Source organism: Amaranthus tricolor, chromosome 2, assembly GCF_026212465.1.
Source record: "Amaranthus tricolor cultivar Red isolate AtriRed21 chromosome 2, ASM2621246v1, whole genome shotgun sequence".
Classification (NCBI taxonomy): Eukaryota; Viridiplantae; Streptophyta; class Magnoliopsida; order Caryophyllales; family Amaranthaceae; genus Amaranthus; species Amaranthus tricolor.
This window is the reverse complement of record NC_080048.1, coordinates 39,920,333-39,945,956: the sequence shown is the minus strand read 5'-3', so window position 1 is coordinate 39,945,956 and position 25,624 is coordinate 39,920,333. Positions and strand designations below refer to the sequence as shown.

The 25,624-nt window shown below is 32.7% G+C and overlaps 2 protein-coding genes and 1 pseudogene across 4 annotated transcripts; 2 read left to right on the top strand and 1 right to left on the bottom strand.

Annotated features, from left to right (window-relative positions):
- Window positions 1-973: 973 nt before the first annotated feature.
- Window positions 974-8,248, bottom strand: LOC130806035 (protein ALTERED PHOSPHATE STARVATION RESPONSE 1-like). Of its 3 annotated transcripts, none has more exons than XM_057670925.1 (6): window positions 8,062-8,248; window positions 4,931-5,959; window positions 3,975-4,049; window positions 3,368-3,582; window positions 2,476-2,699; window positions 974-1,916 (listed from the first exon to the last, which is right to left on the bottom strand). In XM_057670925.1, the coding sequence occupies exons 2-6, from the start codon at window positions 5,895-5,897 to the stop codon at window positions 1,250-1,252; spliced, it is 2,148 nt and encodes a 715-aa protein (XP_057526908.1). In that variant the 5' UTR covers window positions 5,898-5,959; window positions 8,062-8,248; the 3' UTR covers window positions 974-1,249. The 3 variants fall into 3 exon arrangements, with proteins under 3 accessions (XP_057526908.1, XP_057526910.1, XP_057526909.1); XM_057670927.1 differs by lacking the exon at window positions 8,062-8,248 and adding an exon at window positions 7,838-8,017; XM_057670926.1 differs by lacking the exon at window positions 8,062-8,248 and having other exon boundaries at window positions 4,931-7,824.
- A 5,048-nt stretch (window positions 8,249-13,296) lies between these two features.
- LOC130806033 (asparagine--tRNA ligase, cytoplasmic 3-like) lies at window positions 13,297-18,070 on the top strand (annotated as a pseudogene).
- Window positions 18,071-18,603: 533 nt separating this feature from the next.
- LOC130806032 (mitogen-activated protein kinase homolog NTF6-like) lies at window positions 18,604-25,146 on the top strand. The gene is made up of 6 exons (XM_057670920.1): window positions 18,604-18,883; window positions 21,431-21,560; window positions 21,870-22,007; window positions 23,462-23,794; window positions 24,142-24,325; window positions 24,435-25,146. The coding sequence occupies exons 1-6, from the start codon at window positions 18,729-18,731 to the stop codon at window positions 24,608-24,610; spliced, it is 1,116 nt and encodes a 371-aa protein (XP_057526903.1). The 5' UTR covers window positions 18,604-18,728; the 3' UTR covers window positions 24,611-25,146.
- The last annotated feature ends 478 nt before the right edge of the window (window positions 25,147-25,624 follow it).

Here is a 25,624-nt window from a genome sequence, read left to right as displayed (position 1 = left end):
CCCTCCCTAGAATCTAAGCATAGCTTTTATGAGCGGAATATACTAGGTACGATGAATTGATGATGATGATGAACCTTAGCTTAGCTTATGCTACTAGCTCGATCCCACCTACATCAAGAATCAATTATAAATTATAGCCGTAAAGTTTAGGTCGCCGCAAAGTTTAATATTTATGAGTTAAAGTTGCTATAATTCGAAATGTGCAACCATTATAATAACTATATCACCAGATTTCGGTCACCAATGTTGTTTTTTAAAGAAAGGTAGGCTAAAAATAATTTAGCCAAACGGCCTTTTCACAAGGACTCGACATAGACTGTCGAGAAAGCTTAGGCGAGGAGCAAAAATTTGAAATTTTTTTAAAGGCCTTGTGCAATTTCATTATTTATGTTTTTTTTTTTCTAATAATTTTATATCTTTAAACACTTAATATATACTTCTATATCTCCTCATCAGGATCCATTCTCACCTCCACCACCATCTCGCCGGGTATTAAAAGCTAAAATTTATAATTTCTCTTTAAATATATTCTCCATTTGTCCCTTTTTAACCGTTTTTTTATATCATTCACTTGTTTTTGTCCCATTCCTCTACTCAGTTAATTTCCTTATTATTTACTATAATTTCAACTATTTTACGGTAGATATGCAAAATGACAGAGAGCGAGTATACAATAACATCGAGCCAACTTTTTATAAATTACAAGGACCTTTACGTGGGGTTTGAAGCTTCCAATCTACTTTGGTGGGTCTTATCCAAATTCATCCCATGTTCCAACTTTCTTGCCAACACAATACTCATCCAAGATACCCTTCTCAAGCAAACAATCCCCTAATATTCTGAAATACTTCGGCTTCGCTAACGATTCTAAACAAGCAATTGCAATGAATATTACCATTAAATCGTGTGAAGATGTAGAGAATTTTAAAGCCGTTGGACTATTCATCTCAAGCCCGTAATTAGTGCAATGCAATTTTGGTCATAGAGAACAAAGACAGCTTCTGTATTTCAAAAGATCAACTCCTCAATTCTTTCTAGTATTACAAAATTTTCTAACAAAAAGTAATCACATACACTTTATAGCTTGAACCAAGTATATTTGTCGCAAAAACGAGCTAAAGAGAATGCAAGTATATATGTAACTAAAGTGTTTCATCCATGTACGATGCTGAAATTGAATCGATTATCCGCCTTTATGTATCCGAAACTATGGCGAAACTTCCACCACCCTCGTCAAACCTCGCAAATGTCATGGTTGGGACATCTTGTGCTCGTAGTTCCTCTTAGCATCTTCGATATTAGTCTGAAGCTCTGAATACATATTCAGTGACTGTTCTGCAAAATTACAAATCTGACTTAAAAATATGACTAAACTCGATTGGAATTGATCATAGTCTCGAGTATTCCACTCCTCAAAAGCTTCGCGAGTATGCGTTTCAAGCATCGGTTCTCTTCCTTCAACGTGGGCCTTCCTCCCTTGGCCTTTTTCTTGAAGTACCAACTGAGAAACCTCTGCTGCTAAACCCTTTATTGTGTCTACGGTTTCCTTTACCGGAAACTCCAACTCATTAATCGAGTCAAGCCAAGCACCACAGGTCGTGTAAATTGGGGGACCCGCGTTCCTTAGACTCAAATGCGGGGGAGGCGCCCATTTTCTTTTCTTTTTAGACGTCTCTTGGAATCTAACACATTTGTTGAGCCAATCGTTGATCGCCTGAACGTAGAATTTCAGAGCATTGATCCATCTCATGAAATTCAAAGATAGGCTGCACAATTCTTCTTCGAGGAGGAGGGTTATATGGCGACGCGATTCTGATTGTAGGGACATTTTCATGGTGCCGCTACTAAATGCAACTGAAATTATGTGCACTTGTAGCTTGTGGCAATCGAACATCTCTTCCCACATTCTTCGTAACCTGCCATAAGGTAAACCTACTTATTGAAAATCGCAGCATATGGACATCGTTATTATAACAATCTCTAGGCTGTCTACTAATGCTCGATCGAGTCCCTCATTAGTCATTGTCACTAGTTATGTTGGGGATTAATGGTCGAGTCCCACATCAATGGAATGGGACATTAATGTGGGATTTACATAGGATAAGGGGTTATCCTCTCTTTAGCAGTGAAACATAATTCGCCTTTTGAATTCGCCATTCGCTCAAAATGGTTCAAAAATAGCCAAAAAACGACTATAATTTGCTTTTTTCGATTCGCGATTCACAAGGCGATTAGCGAATGATGTGACATTGCTCCTTAGACTAGCTTATGGAGGGTGGACTCCAATCATCCTATGTCAGTGGTATTCAGAGCCGAGCACCTCTTTTTGGAGGAGTAAGGGTATGGATTGTCTGTTACCTTCCTGCACCTAGACCCTATTTTCGAGCGGGATACTGGATTTTAAAAGTTGATTATAATGAAACTATATGGTTTCGAAAATAGTTGGATTGTTGAACTAAGAAAGTTAAAACATACCCTTCAATCAGTTCCTCAAGCTGTGGTTGCAACTCTTTGTCACGCATTTCCTCAATTCTTCTCGATATCGAATTAATTCTGTGAATTGAAACTCGAATACGGGTATGCAAATCTTTGATAACAGCACGGGTCTTGTCAATCTTACGGTGGCTTTCGTTCTTAGATTCTTGTTCTCTCAAGTGCTTACATTTCATGTCATACGCCCGTCTAACCATCTGACTAGCCTGTCATTCAAACAATACATATATATAAGCAATTCCATTCATATGTCTTAATACTTTTTTTATTACAAGATAAGGAAAATCCCGCAAAAGGGGAAGGGGGCAGGAATTGATCTATCTGTACGTGATGAAAATTGAACTCTTATCACCAGGGTGGAAATTATAGCTTTCAACCACTAGGTCAACCCATAATTCTCCACATGTCTTAATACGTAATAGCCCGGATAAGTTTAAAGTTCATTTTAAGATCAGAATATCAACAAAACTTTCCCCACAAAATTTATGCACAAGCATGACGTCACGGTATATTTCCCTTTTCTATCCCGAATATAAGAAATTATAGCCATGCCGAGCATATATTTCTCGCCTATATTAGGGTAAAATAAGCTTGCTTGAATAACCTAAAAATGGCACCTTCACAGAGCTAGCATAAAATGCACCTCCTTATACCCCCTTACTTATCTCCCCTTCTGTAAGGCAAGAAAACAGGCTTTGACATGCCCAAGAAAGGGAAACTACCGAATTACTAGGCAAAGTTGATCCTGACTTTTTGTGTGCCCTTGGAAAAATAATGAATGAGGACCCTAAAGCAGGAAGTTGTCAACAAAAATTATATATAAAAAAAATAAATAAATAAACTCTAGAAAATATAGTAATAAGAGGAGTCAAACCTTAACTTCGTCGTAAAGCTTTCCCTCCCACGCAAACAGCCTATCTAAAGTAGAAGCATGACTACCAGAAATCTTGTAGGAATTCTCGAATAGATCACCTTTAAGGTCTTCAACATCCTCTCTTGAATGTGAATCAAGAAAGTTCCTAGAGGATGACGAACGGAATGATGTCGTCCGATGCCATGTTAAGTACTTTGCTGAACTCTGAGCAGGCTCTGTTCAAGCATACAAATAGCATATGTCAAGTAAGGCACATACCTCAAACTATCAAAAGGTAGGTAAAGAGGTGTTCAAAACAGACCCGACGACCCGATATTCAGACCTTGTAACCGAACCCGATTTGACCCGACTAAAAAATAGATTTACAATTATGTAAAAATCAATGTGGACACAAAACCCGATTTTGAACCGACCCGAAACACCTGACCCGAAATCAACCCGATAACCCGAATGAACACCTCACAGACTACTAAGTCCAAATAATTTTTTTTTTTCCTAGAATACATATATCATGTATACATGTAAGGCAAGTGGATTATTAGGAACATTAAACCATCAAAAGAAGGGGGGATACAACAGTAGAGGTGTATGATCAAGAAAAACTTACCTTCTGGAAATTGGCTTGGATCTTTTCCACAGGCAAAACAAGCCTTAAGGAATGAAGCTGTAGTTGACACATCAGCTGCAATGGAGACATGGTATTTTTAGGGAAAATATGAAAAAAAACCACAATAAAATTGAAAAACCGTGAAAGGATTGCGTGCTAATACTTTCCTGTGTACTTCTTATTATTGATGTGAAGTTGCAGATTATGTTTGCTACCAAGGTTTGATCGAAAACAACCTCTGTATTTAGTGTTTTGAAAACAACCCCTTTCTTCTTCAAAAGTCATTTCTAAAATAGAAGAAAAACAGAATAAAAAATGAAGCTTCTATGGCGAAAGAATGACAACTTGAACTCTGCCGTACCCATGTGCAATCCGGCGTACCGGGCACGTATCCGGCACCGGTATCCGTACCGGTCGTAATGGACACTGGTGAGCTGGCAAAAATGGAGGGTCCGAGTATTATAGGTGTTATCACTAACAAGAGTAAGGTTACGTACATGTGACCCACAAACCCCACCCTAGGTGGGACCCACTTAATGACAAGGTAATGTATTGTAACGTATGTTCTTTCATAAGATATCATAGCTTGCAAAACGTTCCATTTACTTCACCTTCCTAAACATTAACACTATGTTTGGATAACATTTATGGAAGGAAAGGAAGGGGAGGTGAGGAAAAGGGAGATTGGTGTGTTTTCCTTCCGATTCTTTCCAATATTAAAGGATTAGTTTTTTTTCAAAAAGTAAAGGAGTTCCTCCTTCCAATTCTCTTCTGATTCTTTCCAATATTAAAGAATTAGTTTTTACAATCTTGAACCTAAGCATAACCCAACAAAACGTCAAAACGCTATGCACTTTTGAATAAAAATATGAGACAAATAACTAAAATGAAGAAAAAATGATGATTACTCAATTTCAATTTCCATATAGAATATAAGAATTAAGGATAGGTCTTACATTCTTGCCCGGGCAATAACGGACGAAAATGCAACTTGTTCGCTTCCAACATTCTCGGCACTTCTTTTCCGGATTCGGAAGCTTTAGCAAAAAGACGTTCAACCTCTCTAATACTCGAGAAAATATCTTTCGGGGCAATTTTATGCTCAAAATCATCGTCTTTTGTGAATCGCACCATAGCTTCTCGAGTAACCACAGGCCCTGAAAAGTTTGGTTTCAACGGAGACAGCTTGGGCGAGACAATTTTCTCCTCGTCCAACCGACCATGCTCCAATTCTACACTTCTTGTAGTATGCAATATCGGAGAAGCACCATAAATTTCCTCTCGATTATCATTTTTAACACTTTGAACTAGTGTATCGGATGATTGATCATCAAATTCGTTCGATTCAGATCCACGACTTTCATCGAACGAGATTTTGCTCCGAACCTGTTCCAATTCTTTGTTTTCCAAGTCATTGTCTAGTTCTTTTTGCTCATTGAACGATAAATGATCGTCAATCGGATTAAAAAGATCAAAATAATCCCAAGGAGCGGTATTCTGCGGTGTGCTAAATGAAGTTACAGTTCCCCTAACAGCTACTGGAGACTTTTCTTCGACCTTTCTAGTAATGCTGCCCCTAAAATCCATACGGTGCATCTGATATCGACCAATTGTTGGAGGAGAAGGGGATAGAGCTGGATGTTCATTCGAATGAGACGATGAAAAAGGAGAAAGGGACTTCTCGGTTGAAGCAAGTGGTTCGGGAGTAGCACTAGTGGAAGTATACAAGGAGGAATCCACAGGGACATCCGGCTGCACAAAGTTTCTAAATGCCATCCCGGTTATCTTTAATGAACGAATATAAGCGACATGAGCAACGGCTAACGCACACCTCCCATTGAGAGCTTGTCGAACTAATTTCTTCCTATCACGGCATAACTGTAAGGGCTTGTCATCGTCTATTTTAGAGCTCGTCACCCCCATAACCCCAAACCGCTAACTCGAACAATGCACTCATGAAAAACAACCAAGATGGAACTTTCTACCTACATGAGCAAATGTTCACAAACACTTGAAAATGAGCTATTGCTTCAAATTACAACAACAAAACTAGCAAAATATCTAACCCTGTGTTTGGTTGTCGGTATTAAATTAATAAATGGGATGAGTTTTAGGGTAAATGATTATGTTGTGCGACAACGGAAGCAAGATCGATGAATAATAATGAAACAATAAAGAAATTCAATGCAAACAATAAGAAAATGACACAAGAGATTTAACGTGGTTCACTATCAATGTGATAGCTACGTCCATCAGCACTGAGATCAAATAATTTCACTATGATAGCAAATTTACAAGATGAATCTCAATAACACTCGCAAATAATAATGGTTCTCTTATGATCTCTCTCAATTTGTGAATAATAAACCCTAACGCTAATAAGAGGGGGTAAATATAATAAAACCAACTTAAAAGAAAACTTGGGCTCCAAGTATCCACAATTAACCGGTCCAAGAAAAAAGGAAACTGCTCCGCGTGAGAAATAACCGTCATTTCGAGAGCCGCGTACAATCTCGCGAGCCGTGACTTGAAGACAAATTGCACTCCGTGCCCCGCAGCCAACTCCGCGCCCCGCGCACCAAGGCAGCACGCCCTCCGCACCCCGCGCACCAAGGCAGCAGGTGCTCCGCCCCCCGCGGGCTTCTCTGCGCACCAGCCTACAGCTCTTCCACGACCCTTCTCTTGATTCATCTTCTTCACCATTCAATGGTGCTACTCGTTAGAGTCACCATACTCAACAGATTAGTAGGACAAGTCTAATCATGAACCAAGTTAAGTAATTTTCTTAGCTAAATCACTTAAATTGTCGATACTATTCTTACCATTAATGCCAACAATCACTGTCACATGATCAACTAATCTCCTAGCGAATGACGAATAAAAAAAGCGAATTATGGTCGATTTTGGGCTATATTAGAGTCGCAAATCTCGAATTCAAAAAGCAAATTAACTAGCGAATAATGTAACGGTGCCAACAATCAAATATGTTGAAAGACTATGATTACGAAAGGGAAACTCGAAACTCCATACAAAAATAAAAAAATTGAACTAAAGCCACAAAGTCAATGCAAAGTTAATGAATTCATTCGGTACATATTCATGAGGCTGTTGCAGAGATTGCTCTTTCCATCATTGACAAACATAAATTTCAAGTAATCAATCAAAACAAAAAAAAAAAATAAAAAAAAATGAAAGGAATTGAAATTTAGACCAAACAAATTTTCAAACCCAACAGATAAATCCATGATCAAACAATACAATCATAACATCAAGTGGTAAACAAGATGTATAAGGTACACAAACCAGTTTCAGAACAAAAGCTAAAAAAGCAAGAAACTTAGAACAAGGGAGTCTAGGCACAGACGTGTCTAGGCTATAGACCAGAGGTGTTCATTCGGGGTATCTGATTGATTTCGGGTCAAGGGTTTCGAGTCGGTTCAAAATCAGATATCGTGTCCATATTGATTTTTTGTTTTTATATAATTTTAAATTCATTTTGAAGTTAGATTCGATTACAAGATAATGATATTATATTCATAGATTGTATAATAAATTTTTTAAAAAAATTCTATTAAAAAAACTTTATAAATAATAAATTATGTAATACTACATATAACACAAAAGAAAAATAATCCAATTATATATTCATAGATGAGTTCAACCTACCCTATACTAATATCCTAAATTCACCAACACCCTAAAGGAATCATCTTGTAGAATAGTCATAGAAACATAAGCAAACAATAACCAACCCACATCCAAAATCAAACAAAAAACAATAAAAATCAATTCTTTAAGCATGCATATGAAAATATAAATCTCATATATCACAAATTTCATCCAAAAAACACAATAGTTTCTACCTGATTGATGTTGTAGCTTCTATTACCCAGAACAGAATATCCCAAAAAAAGAAAAAAATAATCCATAAGAATTGAAATATCATCAAATAAAAAATACCCAGATTGAAATTCGATTAAAATAAAATTATTAGACAATAAATCAAACAGGGTAATTAAGAAAACTGTTTTTCAAAGAAGAAAAATAGAAAACTTAATAAATTTAGAGTGATGTAAATTGTACATACCTGTAGATGGTAATTGGTAAATGAAGAAAGTGAAAAACAATCAACTTGGAATTCAGAGAAGAAAGTGTAAGAGAATTATTATATATATATATATAATATAATTGGGCTAGTCCTAGAAAGTGCCTCTTTCTAAAGAGACAAATAAAGGGGGAAGAACTAAGAAGAATAGGTAGACAAGGAAGTTTGCATGCAAACGGAAGTAAAGTACATTTGGAAGGGTGAATGAGTTTGTGGGCCTTTGTTGACTCCTATAAAAATACTTAGTCATGCTGAAATACTAATTTTAAAATAGATCTAATAATTTAATATATTAATTTGATTTTGCGTACTCTCTCTGTTATCTTTTTGTTTGTCCACTTTAAGTTTTTTCACTTTATGAAAGAAAAAATTAAATTTGATTTTTCAAGTATATATTCAAGACAAAATATATTCATGTGGGATCTTATTTGATTCATCTTTATGTATAGAATTTTAATATATAACTTTTACGATTTTTTATCATGCGTACTATGAGATATCGAAGCTCAAAATTTAGTTTGAAGTACGTGAAAAAGTAAAGTGGACAAACAAAAAAGAATAGAGGAATATTAATTTGACTTTGATTTAATTTCAAAATAAATTTAAAATTATGTAAAAATTAATATAGACAGTTAGACACAAACACGTTTTTTAATCGACTCAAAATTATTGTGGACAACTAAACACAAGACCTGTTTTTTAAGTAACTCTAAACATCCAAGTGAATGAACATTTCTACTTGTGGAGTAAGATTCTTTTATTTTTTAGATAGTTACAATTTCTATAAAAAGCTTTTAGATTATAATGAGAAGTGTAGCTATTAAAAACAAATATAGTATTCACGTGAGATATTGTTAGATTGTTCTTGTATAAAATTTTGATATACCTAAGTACTTTTGCAATTTTTTATGAAACATAGTTGTATAAAAGTATAAAATCATGCGTTTCTAATGCTCTTCATATGCAAAAGATATTAACTTTCCTTATATGAGATTGTCACATCATGAGATGAGCATGTATAATTAACATATTTTTCTAAATATTTTAATTGATTTATATCTATCTTATTCAGCTTTAAAGAATATTTAACCAATCTTTCCTATTATAAATTACCAATCTTATAATATACATATTATAATTCAGGAAAACTTTGTCCACATGTCATGCTATCAAAGATTATTTGGCGCTCAAAAGTTCATTCTATGCTTTGCTTCATTGTCATTATAATCTTAAGTTCCCAAATTTAATTGTTATAATAATAATAATAATAATAATAATAATAATAATAATAATAATAATAATAATAATAATATCTATATCTATAATAAATAAAAGTCTTTTCATTTTCGTATAAATGATAGAACTTCATTTTTTAATTTATGTTGTGACTCTTAATGAGCTTAATAGACTTAATAAGATTTGCATGGTTTTCATTAAATATAGCTATTATATAAAAGCATTATTGATTTTTACTAAATATAGCTATTATTTAAAGTTTAAGGTATTATTAAATTAACAATTGAAGGTTATTCCCACAAAATTCAAATAACAAGTTCCTTGATTACCTCCATTAAATTCTTAGAAAAACATAGTATACAATTATTATTATTATTATTAATGTGTAAAACTTATATTATTCTATAAACTCTACTATATATTTATCAAGTTCCAAGACAAGAAGAAAGAACACTAGTTTTTTCACACTTTAACTTTATTTCAAAAATGTGGTAATTTGTTTATGTCATATTGTTATTTGTATGTATCAGAGAAGTTTAATGGATATATGGCTTACTAGATTTGGTTTTGGTGTTTATATATATGATAATAAAGGAGTGATGAGTTTTATTATTTTATTTGTTTGTTATAAGTGGTACGTTTTTTATTTACTTCATTCATCTTATTTCAATACACTAATTGTTAGGTAGAGATTAATAGATTTGCAATTTGATACAATTTTAATTTTATGTGTAAGTTATTATTAGTTTTTTATATTATACCTTTTTTTGTTGTAGAAATTGGAATGCAATCAAATACATCTAAAACAATTTGATTTTATGAAACTGCATTTTTAATAATGAAATTTTTTTATGAAATTAAATTAAATTATATAAAACACATTCTTATCGTTTTTTTTTTTAATATTCTCATGATTCCATGATTTATTATGGATTATTTGGTGCTAAATCATGATTCTATTTTTGTAAAATCAGATAGTTATATTGTTCATAAGTTATTGCTAATATTTGCATGTCCTTTAACTCTTAGTTTTCATCAGATCTTCATTGCAGAAGAGGTCTATAATCAAAAAAAACTAAGTCATGTGATTCATGAATTATATAATGATTTTTAGAGTATAATAATTAAATAATAATTTTTTTATGTATAATAACTAAATAATAAAAAAGTTTTTTGTGGGATAATAAAATTATACAATTTAATTGTCTTTATTGTTACTTATATATTTATACATAAATGTGTTATAATTGTTTAATCATGTTCATTACTTAAACCCCTTTTTTTTGTAATTTAGTAGTATTGGTTTAAAATATTTTATAAATTTGTAATAACAAAATCTTTTGAATACCGTGCATAGCACGGGTAAGTAACTAGTTATTCTTATAATTTAGTATGGAAACATAATTAATGAGATAGATACATATTATCCTTGAATTTTTGACGCTAGTATATTAAACTATTATATTAATTATACTCATAAGTATTGATTGATTTATTGATAATTAACAATCAAACTTTATTCTTTTCAATAAGCATAAAATTTATTTTGTATTTGTTTGAATATAAATTAAATTTTAAGTTTCTAACATCAACTTATAACAATTAATTAAGTTCATATTTTGACATAATATTAAAAATCAAGAAACACATATATTCAAAATTGAAAAATAAAATTAAACCCCTTTGCTAACTTGTCCACACTAGTAATCATAAAATTTACATCCTTTAAATAGAAAGTTCGATCCCAATATATATAATCTCAAGATTATACTATTTGAAATCCAAAACATAATAAAGTTGATTCTATTACGAATAATTCTTTCTGATTTATTATATATATTAATTTAATTTTAACACCAACAAGTATTTTAAAAATAATAAAACACAACGATAAATTTTCTTATTCAATCCCTCTAATTTATTTTTTTTTTTTTGTCGCCGATGAAACATTTTGATGACGTAGAACGGAAGTTGTTGTTCTAGAAGCACAACCAGGAAGACAAGGTGAACCTTCTAGAAAGTAACATCTACAATAGTCATCAGTCTGTTCACTTCCTTTGGAAAAGACAAGCTGCAAGAACTGAACCTTCACCTGTATTCACATTTCTTACATGTATTTGCACATGCTTGTAAATTTTGACATCCTCCTCCAACTACTTCAGCATACTCACATGTTAAATGATTTATATTGTACAGTGACAAATCTTAAATTTTCATATTGTGGCTGGCGGGTGCAATAAACTAATATAATATTATAAAATTTTTTTAAAAGAACTGCAAAAATTACGACTAATATTCTAATAAAATGAAAACTATATAAATAATTGTTGTCTTTAAATTTTCAAAATTTATAAATATTTTTCAATTTCATCACTTGTGCTTAAAGTACTCATCTAGTCATCTCTCACACTATTGAGTAATTTATTATTATAGTAGTCATTCAAGAAAATGCCTCGTAAGAGTTAAATTTAACAGTATTAAAATTTTAATTTAACTTATTTTTGGAATTAGCTTGGTATTGCACCCCTTTGAACCTATATTCTACGTCCATCAATATATATGAGATTTAAGAATTAAAAGGTATGTGTTTTTTGCTAATTGAAAACAAAAAATCCAAAGTTATTAATGTTTACAAAAATTTTTCTACATTTATTTTTAGAATTTTAAGGATTCTGACTTTGAGCGAAAATGCTAAAAGAATATTTTTATTATTACAAGGCTTCCAAGTGAAAAATTATATGCCTAAAATTATATGACATCTAAAATCCTAAAGAATCTGAAAATTATGTGCCATCCAATACACTAATGAAAATTTATATTTAGAACAATTAAAAATATTTGCACACTTATTGTTAACAATAGGAAATTGTAGATTTATTTAATATATAACTTTATAAGAACGATAATAAAGCTCGTATAAGACACCATAAATTTTTAAAACGACTCTACGAGTAAACGTAAACAAATAATTGGATTTGATTATCACCCTTTTCCTCTACCTACATTATAATTAAAAAAATAAATAATTGAAGAAATGAAAATATGGTAACCTAAGTTATTAGCCGTTGATGATGCAATTAACATGGTGAAAAATAGAGAAAAAGAAACCAAATAACATATTTGCAAATTAATTGCCATTGCTTTTATACTTTGATTAATTGTTTAAGAGGTTCATATTCCAAATGTATTTATTTATATTAATGGATGGAAAGAGGAAATTATCATAGTAATTAAGAAACAAATCATACTTGATCTTATAAAAATATAATGAATAAATGGAAATAAATCATGATTTTATTTCAATGAATATGATCATATCATAATATTATATATATTTTCTCATAAATCTTTCAGTACGTATCACTTAGACATATACAAGATCATGAATATTATTTTCTGTTTATAGTAAGCCTCTTGTATCTAATGAATTAATTTAGCATGAAATAAAATCAAATGTAGGAATGAAAATAATTTTCCGATTCTTATAATACTCCGCAAATTTTCAAATGAAAAGTTCTAATGGTGAGACTACTTGTATTTTGGACTGACTTAATATACACTTTCAGTTTTAAATTGATCACTTATAATCTTAAAGATCACTTATTTTATAACTTTAGAGTGATCAGTTACAAATAATCGCTTATAATTTTAAAATGATTATTTATAATTTTAAAAAAAATTAATTAAAAAAATAAAATTAGTTATATGAATCAGTCTCAAAATATATAATGAATATTCTTTGATATAAATATATAAAGTACTCTTAATCACAACAAATATATAATGTCACAAAATTCAAATCAATTTAGTCAAGCTACTTGCATCAAATCAATTAAGATATTTACATTTACACCAAATTTTACGAAAAGCTAAACTACTTATAAGCATTAGACCTGAATGATTATAAAAATACGTATAAATAAAAATAAAAGTAAAAATTTTCAAATAAGATAATTTTATATAATTTTTTTATAGTCTTAGAAGAATTATTTACAATAAATTGATTATATGAAAAAAATATTGCAATTATTGGGAAAAAAAATTTGTGATCGTACCATGAAACACTACTCTATAGTCCATTCTTAACTGACCCATCAACTATAATATAGATTTCAATTTAGAATTAAATCATCTTATACACAGACGCACAACAATGGCGGAATCTTCCACTTTGTCCACCACTCTCCACCAGTCTCGTTTCTCAAAGCGCACTCTAATCAAAACAATCCTCAGCCGTGCCGACGCGGCGCTTCTCTCGCCGGAGAAAATGTAGTTATCGCAGGTTGGGTTCGAACAGGAAAAGAACAAGGTAAAGGTAGTTTTGCCTTTTTGGAAGTCACTGACGGTTCTTGCGCTGCTAATCTTCAGGTAATTGTTGATGCTTCTGTGTACGATCTGGGGAAATTGATACATACTGGAACTTCAATTCATGTAATTGGAACTCTTAAAACTCCTCCTGAAGGAACGAAGCAAAAAATTGAGCTTAGGGTTGATAAAGTTTTGTCATCTGGTTATTGTGACCCTGCCACTTATCCTTTGCCTAAAACTCGTCTTACTCCTGAGTTTTTGAGGGATCGGCTTCATCTTCGGGCTAGAACTAATTTGGTAATTTCTTCTACTACTATGTGAAGTATTACAGCTGTTGTTTTCTTGATTGCTATTGCTGTTTAATGATCTGTTGCTGTGAATTTGCTACGTTTGCATAATCACATGCAGTATACAATTTTAATTTTTGGGATAATTACATAAAAATAACGAATAAGAGAAGGAATGAGTGGATGAGGATGTATGATGTATCATATGATTTTAATGTTTAGTGGGATTGTTCGGATTGTGAAATAAAAACCCTGAATTGTGTGGATGATTTTGTAGCATATTAATTTGTATAGTTGGTATATCAAGTGGGGTTTTGCAATGAGTGGATGAGATTAAAAGAGTAAATGCATTTGTGGATGGGATTAAAAAAAAGTTGTGGGGACCATTAACAAATGAGGAAGGGTGCAAAGTAAATGCCACAACAAAAATAGAAATCAGGTGTAAACTAAGCCGGACGGAAGGAGTGCAATTTTAGTTTTTGTTGGATACATGGGATAATTATACAAAATTTTATTTGGTGGATGTTATTAAAAGAGAGAATAATTGTGTGTATGTGATTCTAGGATACAATTTTTCATTTTTGGTTGGTTTCTTGGATGATCAGTAAAAAAACTTGAATTACGTGGATGATATTAAAAGAAACAATGTAGATGCCAATTATAAAAAGTGGTGGGGATAATTTTATAAAAGGGAAATGTAGCAATTAAATAAATCAATGCGACATCCAGATTGGAAAATGTAGCAGATTGAGAGGGACGAAGGGGTACTTCTATCTCACCCTTAGCCTTGTTAATCATCTAGTTTTGTTTAGAATAGGTTGACTATCCAAAAAAAAAAGCAGTAATATGGTGGGTTGCATTGCAGTTAATTAAGGATAGTAGATTCCTATTTTCATTTGCCTGTGTCATTGATTATGACCTTTAGGCTAGGATGCAGTTACTTAAGGATACTAGATACCTTTTTTTATTTGCCTGCATTAATGATGATGACCTTTAGGCTAGGATGTAATTATTGATTGAGCAATTGTGCTCATATTGGAAAAAAAAAGCTAAATCATCATCAAACAGTGTCTGAGTGGAAATAAAAAAAGCTGAAAAAAAAGCTATATGTGTCTGAAATATATTATCACTTGTTTCAATGAACTTGTTACATTTTCTTTAAAACGCTTTTTAATACTAATGTGATTGGTTAGGTAAATGTTTTGGTGACATGACTATTTCTTCGTATCAGATTTCTGCAGTTGCTCGAATTCGTAATGCACTTGCATATGCAACTCATATGTTTTTCCAAGAGCACGGTTTTCTGTACTTGCACACACCCATTATCACCACTAGTGATTGTGAGGGAGCTTAATGAGACCGAAAAGGTGGAAAAAGAATTGAAGGGGAATCCAGCTCCATCAGAAGCTGACATTAAAGCAGCAAAGCTTGTTATTCAGGTGAAAGGGGAAGCTGTAAAGAAACTGAAGTTGGATAAGGCAAGCAAAGAGGAAATCACTGCTGCTGTTGCAATCTTGACTAAAGCAAAAGAGGATCTTGCAAAGTTGGAAGAGCGAGCTAAGCTTAAACCTGGTCTTCCTAAAAAGGATGGAAAGATAGATTATACTCAAGCTTTCTTTGATCGTCAAGCATTCCTGACCGTCTCAGGACAACTACAGGCTGAATCTTATGCATGCGCCCTTGGTTTTGTTTTACACATTTGGCCTGACATTTCGTGCTGAGAATTCCCATACCTCCAGGCATCTTGCCGAGTTTTGGATGGTCGAGCCTGAATTAGCATTTGCAGATCTTGAGGTTCTTTCTCTTTTTGTAAATGTTTTTGTTGCTCTTTTTCAAGTTAAGCACAGATGGAAGCACCCATGAGTTTCGAAATTCGAGTTAAAGTGCGTATCCTGAACCTGATTGTATATTCTTGTGAAATATTCTACAGGATTATATGTTAACATTTTGTTCGACAACTTGATCTGTTAAAATGTTGGAGCGTTTTTGTATTTTTTTTCTTGTTTCTTTTTTGATTTACAATCTCTTTAACGCTATGGTTTGAATCTATGTTACTGAAAATTTTATTATTATGCTTGGTTTTAAAAGATACATATACTTTATTGAGGGTATAAATTATACTCCTATGAGCATATGTGCTTGGTAGTATTGGTCTTTGTAATCCTTTGTAAATATTGTTGCGTGGAACTTACTGATAAAACCGACTGATCTTTGCATTTATTTTCCAGGATAATATGAACCTAGCAGAGGCATATATACAATTTGTGTCTCAGTATTTACTTGACAATTGCCTTGATGATATGGAATTCATGGCTAAATTTGACAAGGATGCAATTGACCGTTTGAAAATGGTTGCATCGACTCCTTTTGTGAGAATTACATACACAGAAGCAGTGGAGAAGCTCCAACAAGTTACAGACACGAAATTTGAGAATAAAGTTGAATGGGGAATAGATTTAGCCACTGAGCATGAAAAGTAAGTAAAATTGTGTTGTGCTATGCAGCTGAGCATGATAGTACACTTGTGTCCATGTTTAACTTGGTAGAACAGATGCTAATGTCATTGTTTCACCTTATCTTCAGATACTTGTCGGAGGTCTTATTCAAGAAACCGGTTATACTATATAACTACCCGAAAGACATTAAAGCGTTCTATATGAGGCTCAATGATGATGGAAGAACTGTCGCTGCGATGGATGTGCTCGTTCCAAAGGTATTGTTTTTATCTTTGTTGTTAGCTTCCCCAAAAACATTTTTTTGCTGGATTATGAAGCACCATTTCTCTATTGAACTCTATTATTAGTACTCCATCAATAGCCACATTTACTGTTTGGAGATGTCTAAATTAAGCTCTGTTCTATTATTAGTACAGTTACTTGTGTATGTATATTTACACACTATACACATACATATCCACATACACGCACATATACACACATACATATCCACTCACACATATGTTCTGAACAAACCCACACAAAAATTAAGTAATAAGGCATAGTGAAAAAATGCAGTAACGATCACGATACGGTAACGACACGGTGATACGGTAACGGAAGTGACGCCAAATGTCTGCCGAAACATGAGATATTCCTCAAAACGCGGGTTTTATACAACTTTGTAATGTGAAAAATATCGGTTCATCTTTTTTGAAAAACCTTTACGGTTCCTTTAAATATGAGATGGTTGGACAAAATGTCAAAAATGACTATAATTGGCCGTGTGAGTAATGATGTGTAGTAAAATTGGGCTCTGGCTTTCTGATATTTGCTGCAGCTCTATTTATTTCTTGGCCAATGTAGAAGCAATATATGTAATTATGTCTACCTGGTGTTTTGTATTTTCAGGTTGGTGAACTCGTAGGAGGAAGCCAGAGAGAGGAGCGTTACGATGTTCTTTGTGATAGGTGAGAAGAGTGATGTTCATATTTTGGCTTTTGCTGTTTATCATTTAATAACAAATCGTTTTGCATTATCTTTTGCCTTAAACGTTAGTCCAAAAAAGCAAAGGTTAGCTTAGAGATAATCTTTGCTTTATCTGTAGGATTGCCGAGATGGGTTTGCCTTTGGAACCCTATGAGTGGTACCTTGACCTGAGGCGGCATGGAACTGTTCCGCATTGTGGATTTGGTTTGGGATTTGAAAGGTTGATTCTTTTTTCCACCGGCATCGACAACATCCGAGATGTATTTCCTTTCCCTCGGTACCCAGGGAGAGCAGATTTATAGTCCGAGATTGATTACACTTGTTAGTACATACATTTGCCTATTGTTTTAACCTTGCTTGATGATAATGGCTAGAGAATAGAGCAAACTCCTTGGACCTTGATAATGTTGGTGCAATTGAAGCCATGGCATTGTACCATCAGAATTTTGTTTTGAGGTGTACAAATTTTACAAGAATAACTAACTATTGTTTTAATTTACAATTTATAGAGAGAAATAAGTTGATGACTGAAATCATTGGTGTGTCTTTGGCAAATATCATTTTGTCAAGCTTTTTGGTTAGTATTTAACTTTTTTGGCTGGTCAAATAGGTAAAAATGCGTTTGATAGATTAGTTTTAAATTAGCTGAAATGTTTTAAGTCTTTTCAAAAAGATATTCTAAGTAGTTTTTTTTTACTTGTTGTCCTCATAGTTGATGCTTGTGTTAAACAAGTTAATTAAATCGGCCAACAATAAATTTTGAGACAAAATCAATTCTTAAAAACAATGTTAGAGTCTTATCCCAAATTTCTTAAATAAGCCAAGCATGATTGCTTTAGTTGTCATTTTAAATTTACTATAGTATCTCAATTATGTTATTAACTTGCAATGAGAAAATTAGATTAAAAACTGATGAATTTTTATGATTTTATTTATGAAAATAAAAATGATAATATAATGAACAACTCTTGTATGAAACTGTCTCTCGGTGAAACAGACCATATAAGAAATTTAAATTCAAAAGTTTGTTTTAATATACAATATATCAATTTTATTATCCAAACTAACATATTAATTTAAGCAATTAAATGAGAGTATTATAAGTATTCTAATTAATTAAATATCTATTTAACCTTATTTAAAACCGACTCATGATGTAATCTTCTTAAATAAGATTTTTCGTAATACATCTATTATCATTAAAAAGCAAAATACATGAACACCAAAAATAAAAAATGTTGCAAAAAAGAGAGGAGGGGGTTTTCTATTCAAAATTCAAAAACATATTTTCTGTAAAAGAAAAAGAGAAATCCGACGTCAAATTCATTATACAAGTCTCTCCGGTCTCTCCCAGTCCTTACTAAAGCTCAGTAGCTCATAGATTACTCAAAAAATGGAGAACCAAGGTAAAGCTATGGAGGTCAGAGGAGTTCCCACTCATGGAGGAACTTATGTACTCTACAACATTCTCGGAAACCTTTTCGAGGTTTCTTCTAAGTATTCTCCGCCTATTCAACCTGTCGGTCGTGGCGCTTATGGAATTGTTTGGTACTTTTGTACTTCATCTTTACTCATTTTCGATGATTTGGATTATCTTATTCATTTCCTATGGTTGTTTATATTAATTATGATTAGCGCTCTTGAATTTGTATTACTTCAATTTATGATATTTGATTGTTAGTTTGATTGGATTTTAATTTGGTGTTATTTTGGAGTTAGGTATTTAAAAGTTAAATCACTAGAATGTTTTATTTGCATGAATTTATTAGGTTATATTCTTGTTTGTGCTGTGATGATCAATTTCATCTTCGACGTTTTGGATTTTCTTCTTTTCATTTCCTCATGTTCTCTATTTTTTTTTATTTTTTTTTATTTTTTTTTATTTTTTATGATTAGCTTCCTTGTTTCTGTATAGTTTCAATTCAATTTCAAAAATCCGATTACTTAGTTCAATCGGATCATAGTCTGGCGTTGTTTTGGAATTAGGGTTTTAAATTTAAATCACTGGATTAATTTATTCTGTTGTTTGGAGTTGTTATGATTGATCTTAGTGATGATGAATCCAATTCACAACGACTTCATTATTTATGAGCTGTACTAGTGGATTGTCTCTGATTTACTATCCTTTAGTAATATTATAAACCAACTTATATATCAAGGCCTACTAAACGATATTAAGTAGGTTATAGTTTGGTGCTGTTTTGTAGTTAGGGTTTCAAATTGAAGTCAATAGAGTATTCTCCTGTGCTTTGATGATTGGGCTGTAGTGATCATCTTGTCGTTTCTGGGATTCTCTCAATGTTATTATTGTATTGATGGTGGATGCAATTTGTTTCGCTTATGAGATGTACAGTTGGATTGTCTCTGATTTACATCCCTTTAGTAATATTATACAGCAAATCATCTCACAAGAACAGCTAAATTGTATTCATTCCGCAGTTTGTGGAGGTTCTTAGGCTCAGATCTCCTCTACTAACTTTTCCATAGGACTTGCAAGTCACATCAATATCCTTGACTTATCCAGGGACTAAAATTAAGGGGATAAATATTATTAGAGAATTTATAAGACTTAAGAGAGTAAGTTTTCTGAAATTCTATGTGAATATAGGTGTAAAGATTAATGGCTTGAGACGAAAAGAAAGGAACTCTGTTTGATTCAATGCAGATGTTGGCCGATTATCAAGAAGTTTTGGTAGTTACTCATGAGTAGACAGTGTCAGATGAGTGGAGGAGACAGTCCCATAGCAAGAATGCAAGATTGGAATAAAGAGAACATTGATTAAGGGTTGAGAAGGCTGAGTAGTTTGTTTCCGGGTAGTAGTTAAATCTGAATTGTAAAATTGTGCAGAGGTTCATTTTAGAAAAGTCTCAATTGTTTGTGTAAGATTCTTAACCTCTTTTGGTTCAAAATCCTTAAGCGGGTAAATATGGACTCAAATGTTAGCAACATTTTTTCTTGATATATTGAGTTTACGGTGATCATTGCATGACGAGTGTTCTTTACTTTTGGGTCTCTTCTATGACTGTTAGGATTTATATAAAAAATTTGAGTTTACATCTTTGGGTTTGGCAGGTCTTTAGGTTTCAATTTCTGTGAATTGATCTTCATGTATAAACAAATACTGTTCACATATATGTCTTGATGATGTGGCTTCAGAAAGAAATGACTACAGGTGGCTCAACAATACAAGTATGACCCTATGATTGATGCATACCCCTCAAAAAGTTTCAGTCAATATAATTTATGTTATAAGAAGATGAAAGTAAATGGACTTGATTTTATGGGAATTGTATCACATTAGTTGCTGGCTTTTGAAAACTCTTTTAGTGTCTTTGATGTCTACAAATGCAGAGATGGTCTACTGTGTTAGAAGCCAATTTTTGAAGTAAACAGTTTAATGATGTTGTGGGATCATGAGATTTTCTTCCATTTTTCTGTGGAGATTAATTTCTGTCCTCCGTATTATCAATTTAATTGAAATTTTGAAGAAGTTGGTAATTTAACTGTTGGATGTAAGTAGATGAGAGATACCAAGCAACTTTTGCCAAATCTTTGCATGTCTATGTTACAGAAAACTCAATACGTCTCACTTTTGTGGAATCGTTAAAGATCTACGAAGGGAAGGGAGGGATGTATATAAAACTTCCGAGAAATCTCCCTTTATGAATGAATGTCAACTGACACTGTTGATCATTCTTGGATTATTCTTCCTGTGTTAAAGTGGTTTTAGTTAGGCTGTTCCGTAGACTCCTTTTTGGCTTTGGTATCATGGTTTCTTTTATTTCTTTGAGTTCTTTCTGATTAATGGCTTCTATCTAGAATTTACAGCTTAGTATTGGCTAGAAGTAGATATAAGTATCTAAGAACGAAAAGGTGTGCTAAAGGGAACCTTGGAATAAGTGCGCTGTATGTTTTCTTTGTTCATATAGAATTTTTTTGGAGAAAAAAAATCGATATTGAACAAAGAAAACAAACTTGGCACTTATTCCATATAGAATTTACCTAATAAAGCAATTATTAGTTCTTCTATTATGTGCATATTTTTTGTCCATAATTTTAACTCTAATCTGTTTGGCATCTTTTGTTGATCACAGTTGTGCTCGTAATTCAGAGACAAATGAAGAGGTTGCTATCAAAAAGATTGCAGATGCTTTCAACAATAGAATTGATGCCAAAAGGACGTTGCGTGAAATCAAACTGCTGTGCCATATGGACCATGACAATGTAATTCTAGCAGTTGAAGAGTGTTATTATGTTCTTTAACGTTTGGATAACATCCTTTATTTGTCTTCCTCGGGTTACCTCAGATTGATCACTGTGCAACCCCTTATTTTTCATGTAGCAATTATGTTCTATTTATTCTGTTGCTTGAGGTCAATGTTTTATGGTGTCAATTTTTGTATTGGCTCCGGGGTAAAAAATTGAACATATGAGTTAATAGCAATGCTAAATTTTTCTTGATTTTTTAATGCATATATAGCAGATCTTTTGTCTAGGCTGCCTATATCTAGCTGATTTGTTGGACTGCTTTAGGTTATCAAGATAAGGGACATCATACGGCCACCGGAGAGAGAGAAATTTAATGATGTCTACATTGTTTATGAATTAATGGATACTGATCTTCATCAAATCATCCGGTCTAACCAAGAACTCACAGATGATCATTGCCAGGTATCTTAGGCTTTAGCTCATTATGCTTTAAAATTGATTTACTGTTTGTGCCAACTAGATCCTGGATCATTTCTAATAGTATTCTTCGTAATAACTACATCATGAGAGATATTGAGTTTGTACTTAACCATAAAATTCAAGAGGGAGAGGGCCTAAGGTTTTAGTTGATATTCTTGGTGGAACTACTTTGCTTGGCCAACTAGATCCAGATATCTGGGTGTTCACTGTCGAATCAAACGAACTTAAAAAAGCTGTTTCAACAGGCATCTAGATTTATGACCTGCTTTCTTAATGATTAAACTTCAACCTAATTTCGTTAAGTACTCTAGTTCTTCTTCTAGGGGGAACACATGTTTTTTAAGAGACCCATGCAATAAGGGAAGCAATTGAAGGGGTCTATTTGACGAGGAGAGAGAGAGAAAGCACGCGACTTTTATTTCTAAGTTAAGAAGTGGTTCAACCATTTAAAAACTGCATGGAATCATTAATTTTTTGTGGCTATGCAATATATTACTACTTGTTCAACTTAGGTGTCTTGAATTTTTTTTGATACTATTCATCAATTACTTTTAATTTGCTTATTCGTAATCTACTAGTCAAGATTTAGTTAAGTGAGATCTATTTGATTTGTCTCGATGAAAATTTATATTTATATCCACTTATTATAAGCTTTAATTATGCAGAATTAGAGATAGTTAGGATTGAATTATTGCTTTTGTAAGTGCGCAAAACTGGGACGCATAAAATGAATAGTATGGAGTATATACATAGCAATCATAATAATGTGATTCTCATTGAATCCTCTATTGAGATCACCAATTGTTTGGAAGTATCATTCAATATGAATAAAAATCCTAGAGGCTAGAGATTTAACTGATTGTGCTTTAGACTTCAATGAGCATTTCATGGCCCTTTTTTGTTATCACATCTTTTGTTCATGTTTCACATTCTTTAGACCTTTTGTTCAATACTTTCAAAATTGTTTTCTTAAGACTTGAACACATTCAGAATACTTTTTGTTGCCTCCCTTGATTTTAGTACATTATTTTGTTACCCCAATATTACTAAATGACTTCTACCTAGACAGGTCATGGTTTGAAGGGTCGAATGTACACAATTTACGCTTGTAGCATTAAAGAGGTTGTTTCCAATTGGCGATTGATTGCTGACATCGTCAATAAGAACTTATGGTGTATCCCTTTGTAAGGTGTTTTGGGGACATGTAACTGATTATAGGAGGGCAGTATATGCACTCAGGGTTTTGTGTGTCCACTCCGCACAACATTCTTAGGGTTATTACCTTCTTTTTACAGGCTAATTAATCCTGCTTCTTCCATTGATATGTTCTGTAGCCTATATTGCTACTATGGTTATACTTGTGGCCCCATTTATCAGATGATTCAACTGATTTTTGTTTAAAATTGTCCTGATGAAGTTGAAATTTTCCATTGCAGTACTTCTTGTATCAAATCTTACGCGGGTTGAAATATGTACATTCGGCAAATGTTCTGCACCGGGATCTGAAACCAAGCAACTTGCTTTTAAATGCTAATTGCGACCTAAAGATATGTGATTTTGGGCTTGCAAGGACAACCGCAGAGACAGATTTTATGACGGAATATGTTGTGACTAGATGGTATCGAGCTCCTGAGCTGCTTCTTAATTGTTCAGAATATACTGCTGCAATTGACATGTGGTCAGTTGGTTGCATCATGTTGGAGATCATTAAGAGGGAACCTCTCTTTCCTGGCAAGGATTACTTACAGCAGTTACAGCTCATAAACGAGGTTCTTCATCAATACTCCCTCTGTTTCACAGTATTAGTTATTTTGACTGCTAAGGATGAATTATGTAATTTATTTTCTGTATTTGATGTTTGTTAAGGTGATAGTAATAGTTTAATTTTGAATCTTGGAATTACAAAATGGCATTTTCAAGCTTGAATATCTCTAAAACAAATTACGTGTTGCAAATATTTTTTGGTTATATTTATATTAATTTGTGATTGTTAGTGGACCAGTCTTATGATGTAGAAGTATATGTCTGTGTATGCATTATAAAAATGGTGATAAGTATGCTAAACTTTAGCGCTGGATCTATGTTTCTGATAAATATTCTTGCCAAATCATGTCAGCTTCTAGGCTCACCTGAAGATTCCGACCTTGGATTTTTAAGGAGTGATAGTGCAAAAAAGTATGTAAAACAGTTACCACATGTCCCAAAACGGCCATTTTCTGACAAATTTCCAAATGTGTCTCCTTTGGTGCTTGATCTCGCTGAAAAGATGCTTGTATTTGATCCCAACAAGCGAATAACAGGTATGCTGTTGATATTCTCCACATTACTCGATAATTTTGTCTGCAAGTACACGAATATAAATTTTGCTATCTAAGCCCTAAATATATCGGCATTTCTGTGAACCAACAGTTGATGAGGCATTGAATCATCCATATTTAGCGAGCCTTCATGAGATCAATGAGGAGCCTACCTGCTCAAAACCTTTTCAGTTTGATTTCGAGCAATCGTCCTTGGATGAAGAGGATATAAAGGATCTCATATGGCGCGAGGCCTTAAAGTTCAATCCTGATAAGATGATTGAGTAAGACACCCGATTTTGATACTTGTCTGCAAACAAAATTCAATCATCTAACTCGGATGACTGGTGGTAACTGCTTTGTTGCTTCAGCTGTGTCGTAATATATGTATTACATTGAATCTAGGTTAGGAGATGCTTTGCGGAAATGAGTTTGCATTATCTTTTTCATTTTTTTTCTCGGTTGCGTGAATGTGTGCATATGACTCTGGAGGGTCATCGGAATAGATCAAAGTTAATCTTGGAATGGTAATAAATTTGATGGTTTATCGTACTTGAAGGATTTCAACGGGAAGGAACTAGAGTGATACTAATTCCTTCAAGGTTTTGGTAAAACCGAAACCTAGATAAGTTTGCTGTAATGACTAATGAGCTATAATACGGTATTATAGAAGTGATTAGCTCTTTGTCCTGAGTGTTTAAATCCGTGTAGTTATATTATATGGTGTTTTAAGTTTGTATTGGTTATAATACTTATAATATTAGCTTTGAGTATATACATTTGAGCATTCGTTATTTCTATAGAATTTATTTTATTTTGATCTTTAAAATTCGATCATTTTATTTCTAAAATAAAAATATTTGATGATCATTTTCTGTATGTACCTATGTTACCGGCAATCTCTTATTATGATGCAAATTTAGTCCCTCTCCATTTGAGTCTGATTTTGGGTGTAAAATTGAAAGGGAAGATCTTTTGAATCAAGCAAAAGAGAGTTTAATTAACAAGGGGGGGCAAATTGTTTTAGTATGAAAGGCATTTCATTAAGGAGATTATATCCTTATTGTCAATAATCCGACTTAAAATTGACGTAAACTTCAACAGAAAATTAGATTGATGACTAAAAATTGATCGAACCTAATGATTTCAATGGTCAGCAAATCACGTTTGAGTGTATGCTAAACCCAACAGTTTTTACTAATTTTATTAACTTCGTCAAACTTTTCATTATCATTATCAATGTTGAATTGAATTCGACTAAATTTCTGCCAAAATTTGTAATTTAAGTCAATTTTAATGTTA

Coding starts and splice junctions, on each gene's coding strand:
- LOC130806035 (XM_057670925.1), bottom strand. CDS start 5,897: ATGGGGGTGACGAGCTCTAAAATAGACGATGACAAGCCCTTACAGTTA. Junction 3,583..3,974: donor TCCAAGCCAATTTCCAGAAG/GTAAGTTTTTCT, acceptor ATGCTTGAACAG/AGCCTGCTCAGAGTTCAGCA. Junction 2,700..3,367: donor AGCTTTACGACGAAGTTAAG/GTTTGACTCCTC, acceptor TTTGAATGACAG/GCTAGTCAGATGGTTAGACG.
- LOC130806032 (XM_057670920.1), top strand. CDS start 18,729: ATGGAGAACCAAGGTAAAGCTATGGAGGTCAGAGGAGTTCCCACTCAT. Junction 21,561..21,869: donor GCCATATGGACCATGACAAT/GTAATTCTAGCA, acceptor GGACTGCTTTAG/GTTATCAAGATAAGGGACAT. Junction 22,008..23,461: donor TCACAGATGATCATTGCCAG/GTATCTTAGGCT, acceptor TTTCCATTGCAG/TACTTCTTGTATCAAATCTT.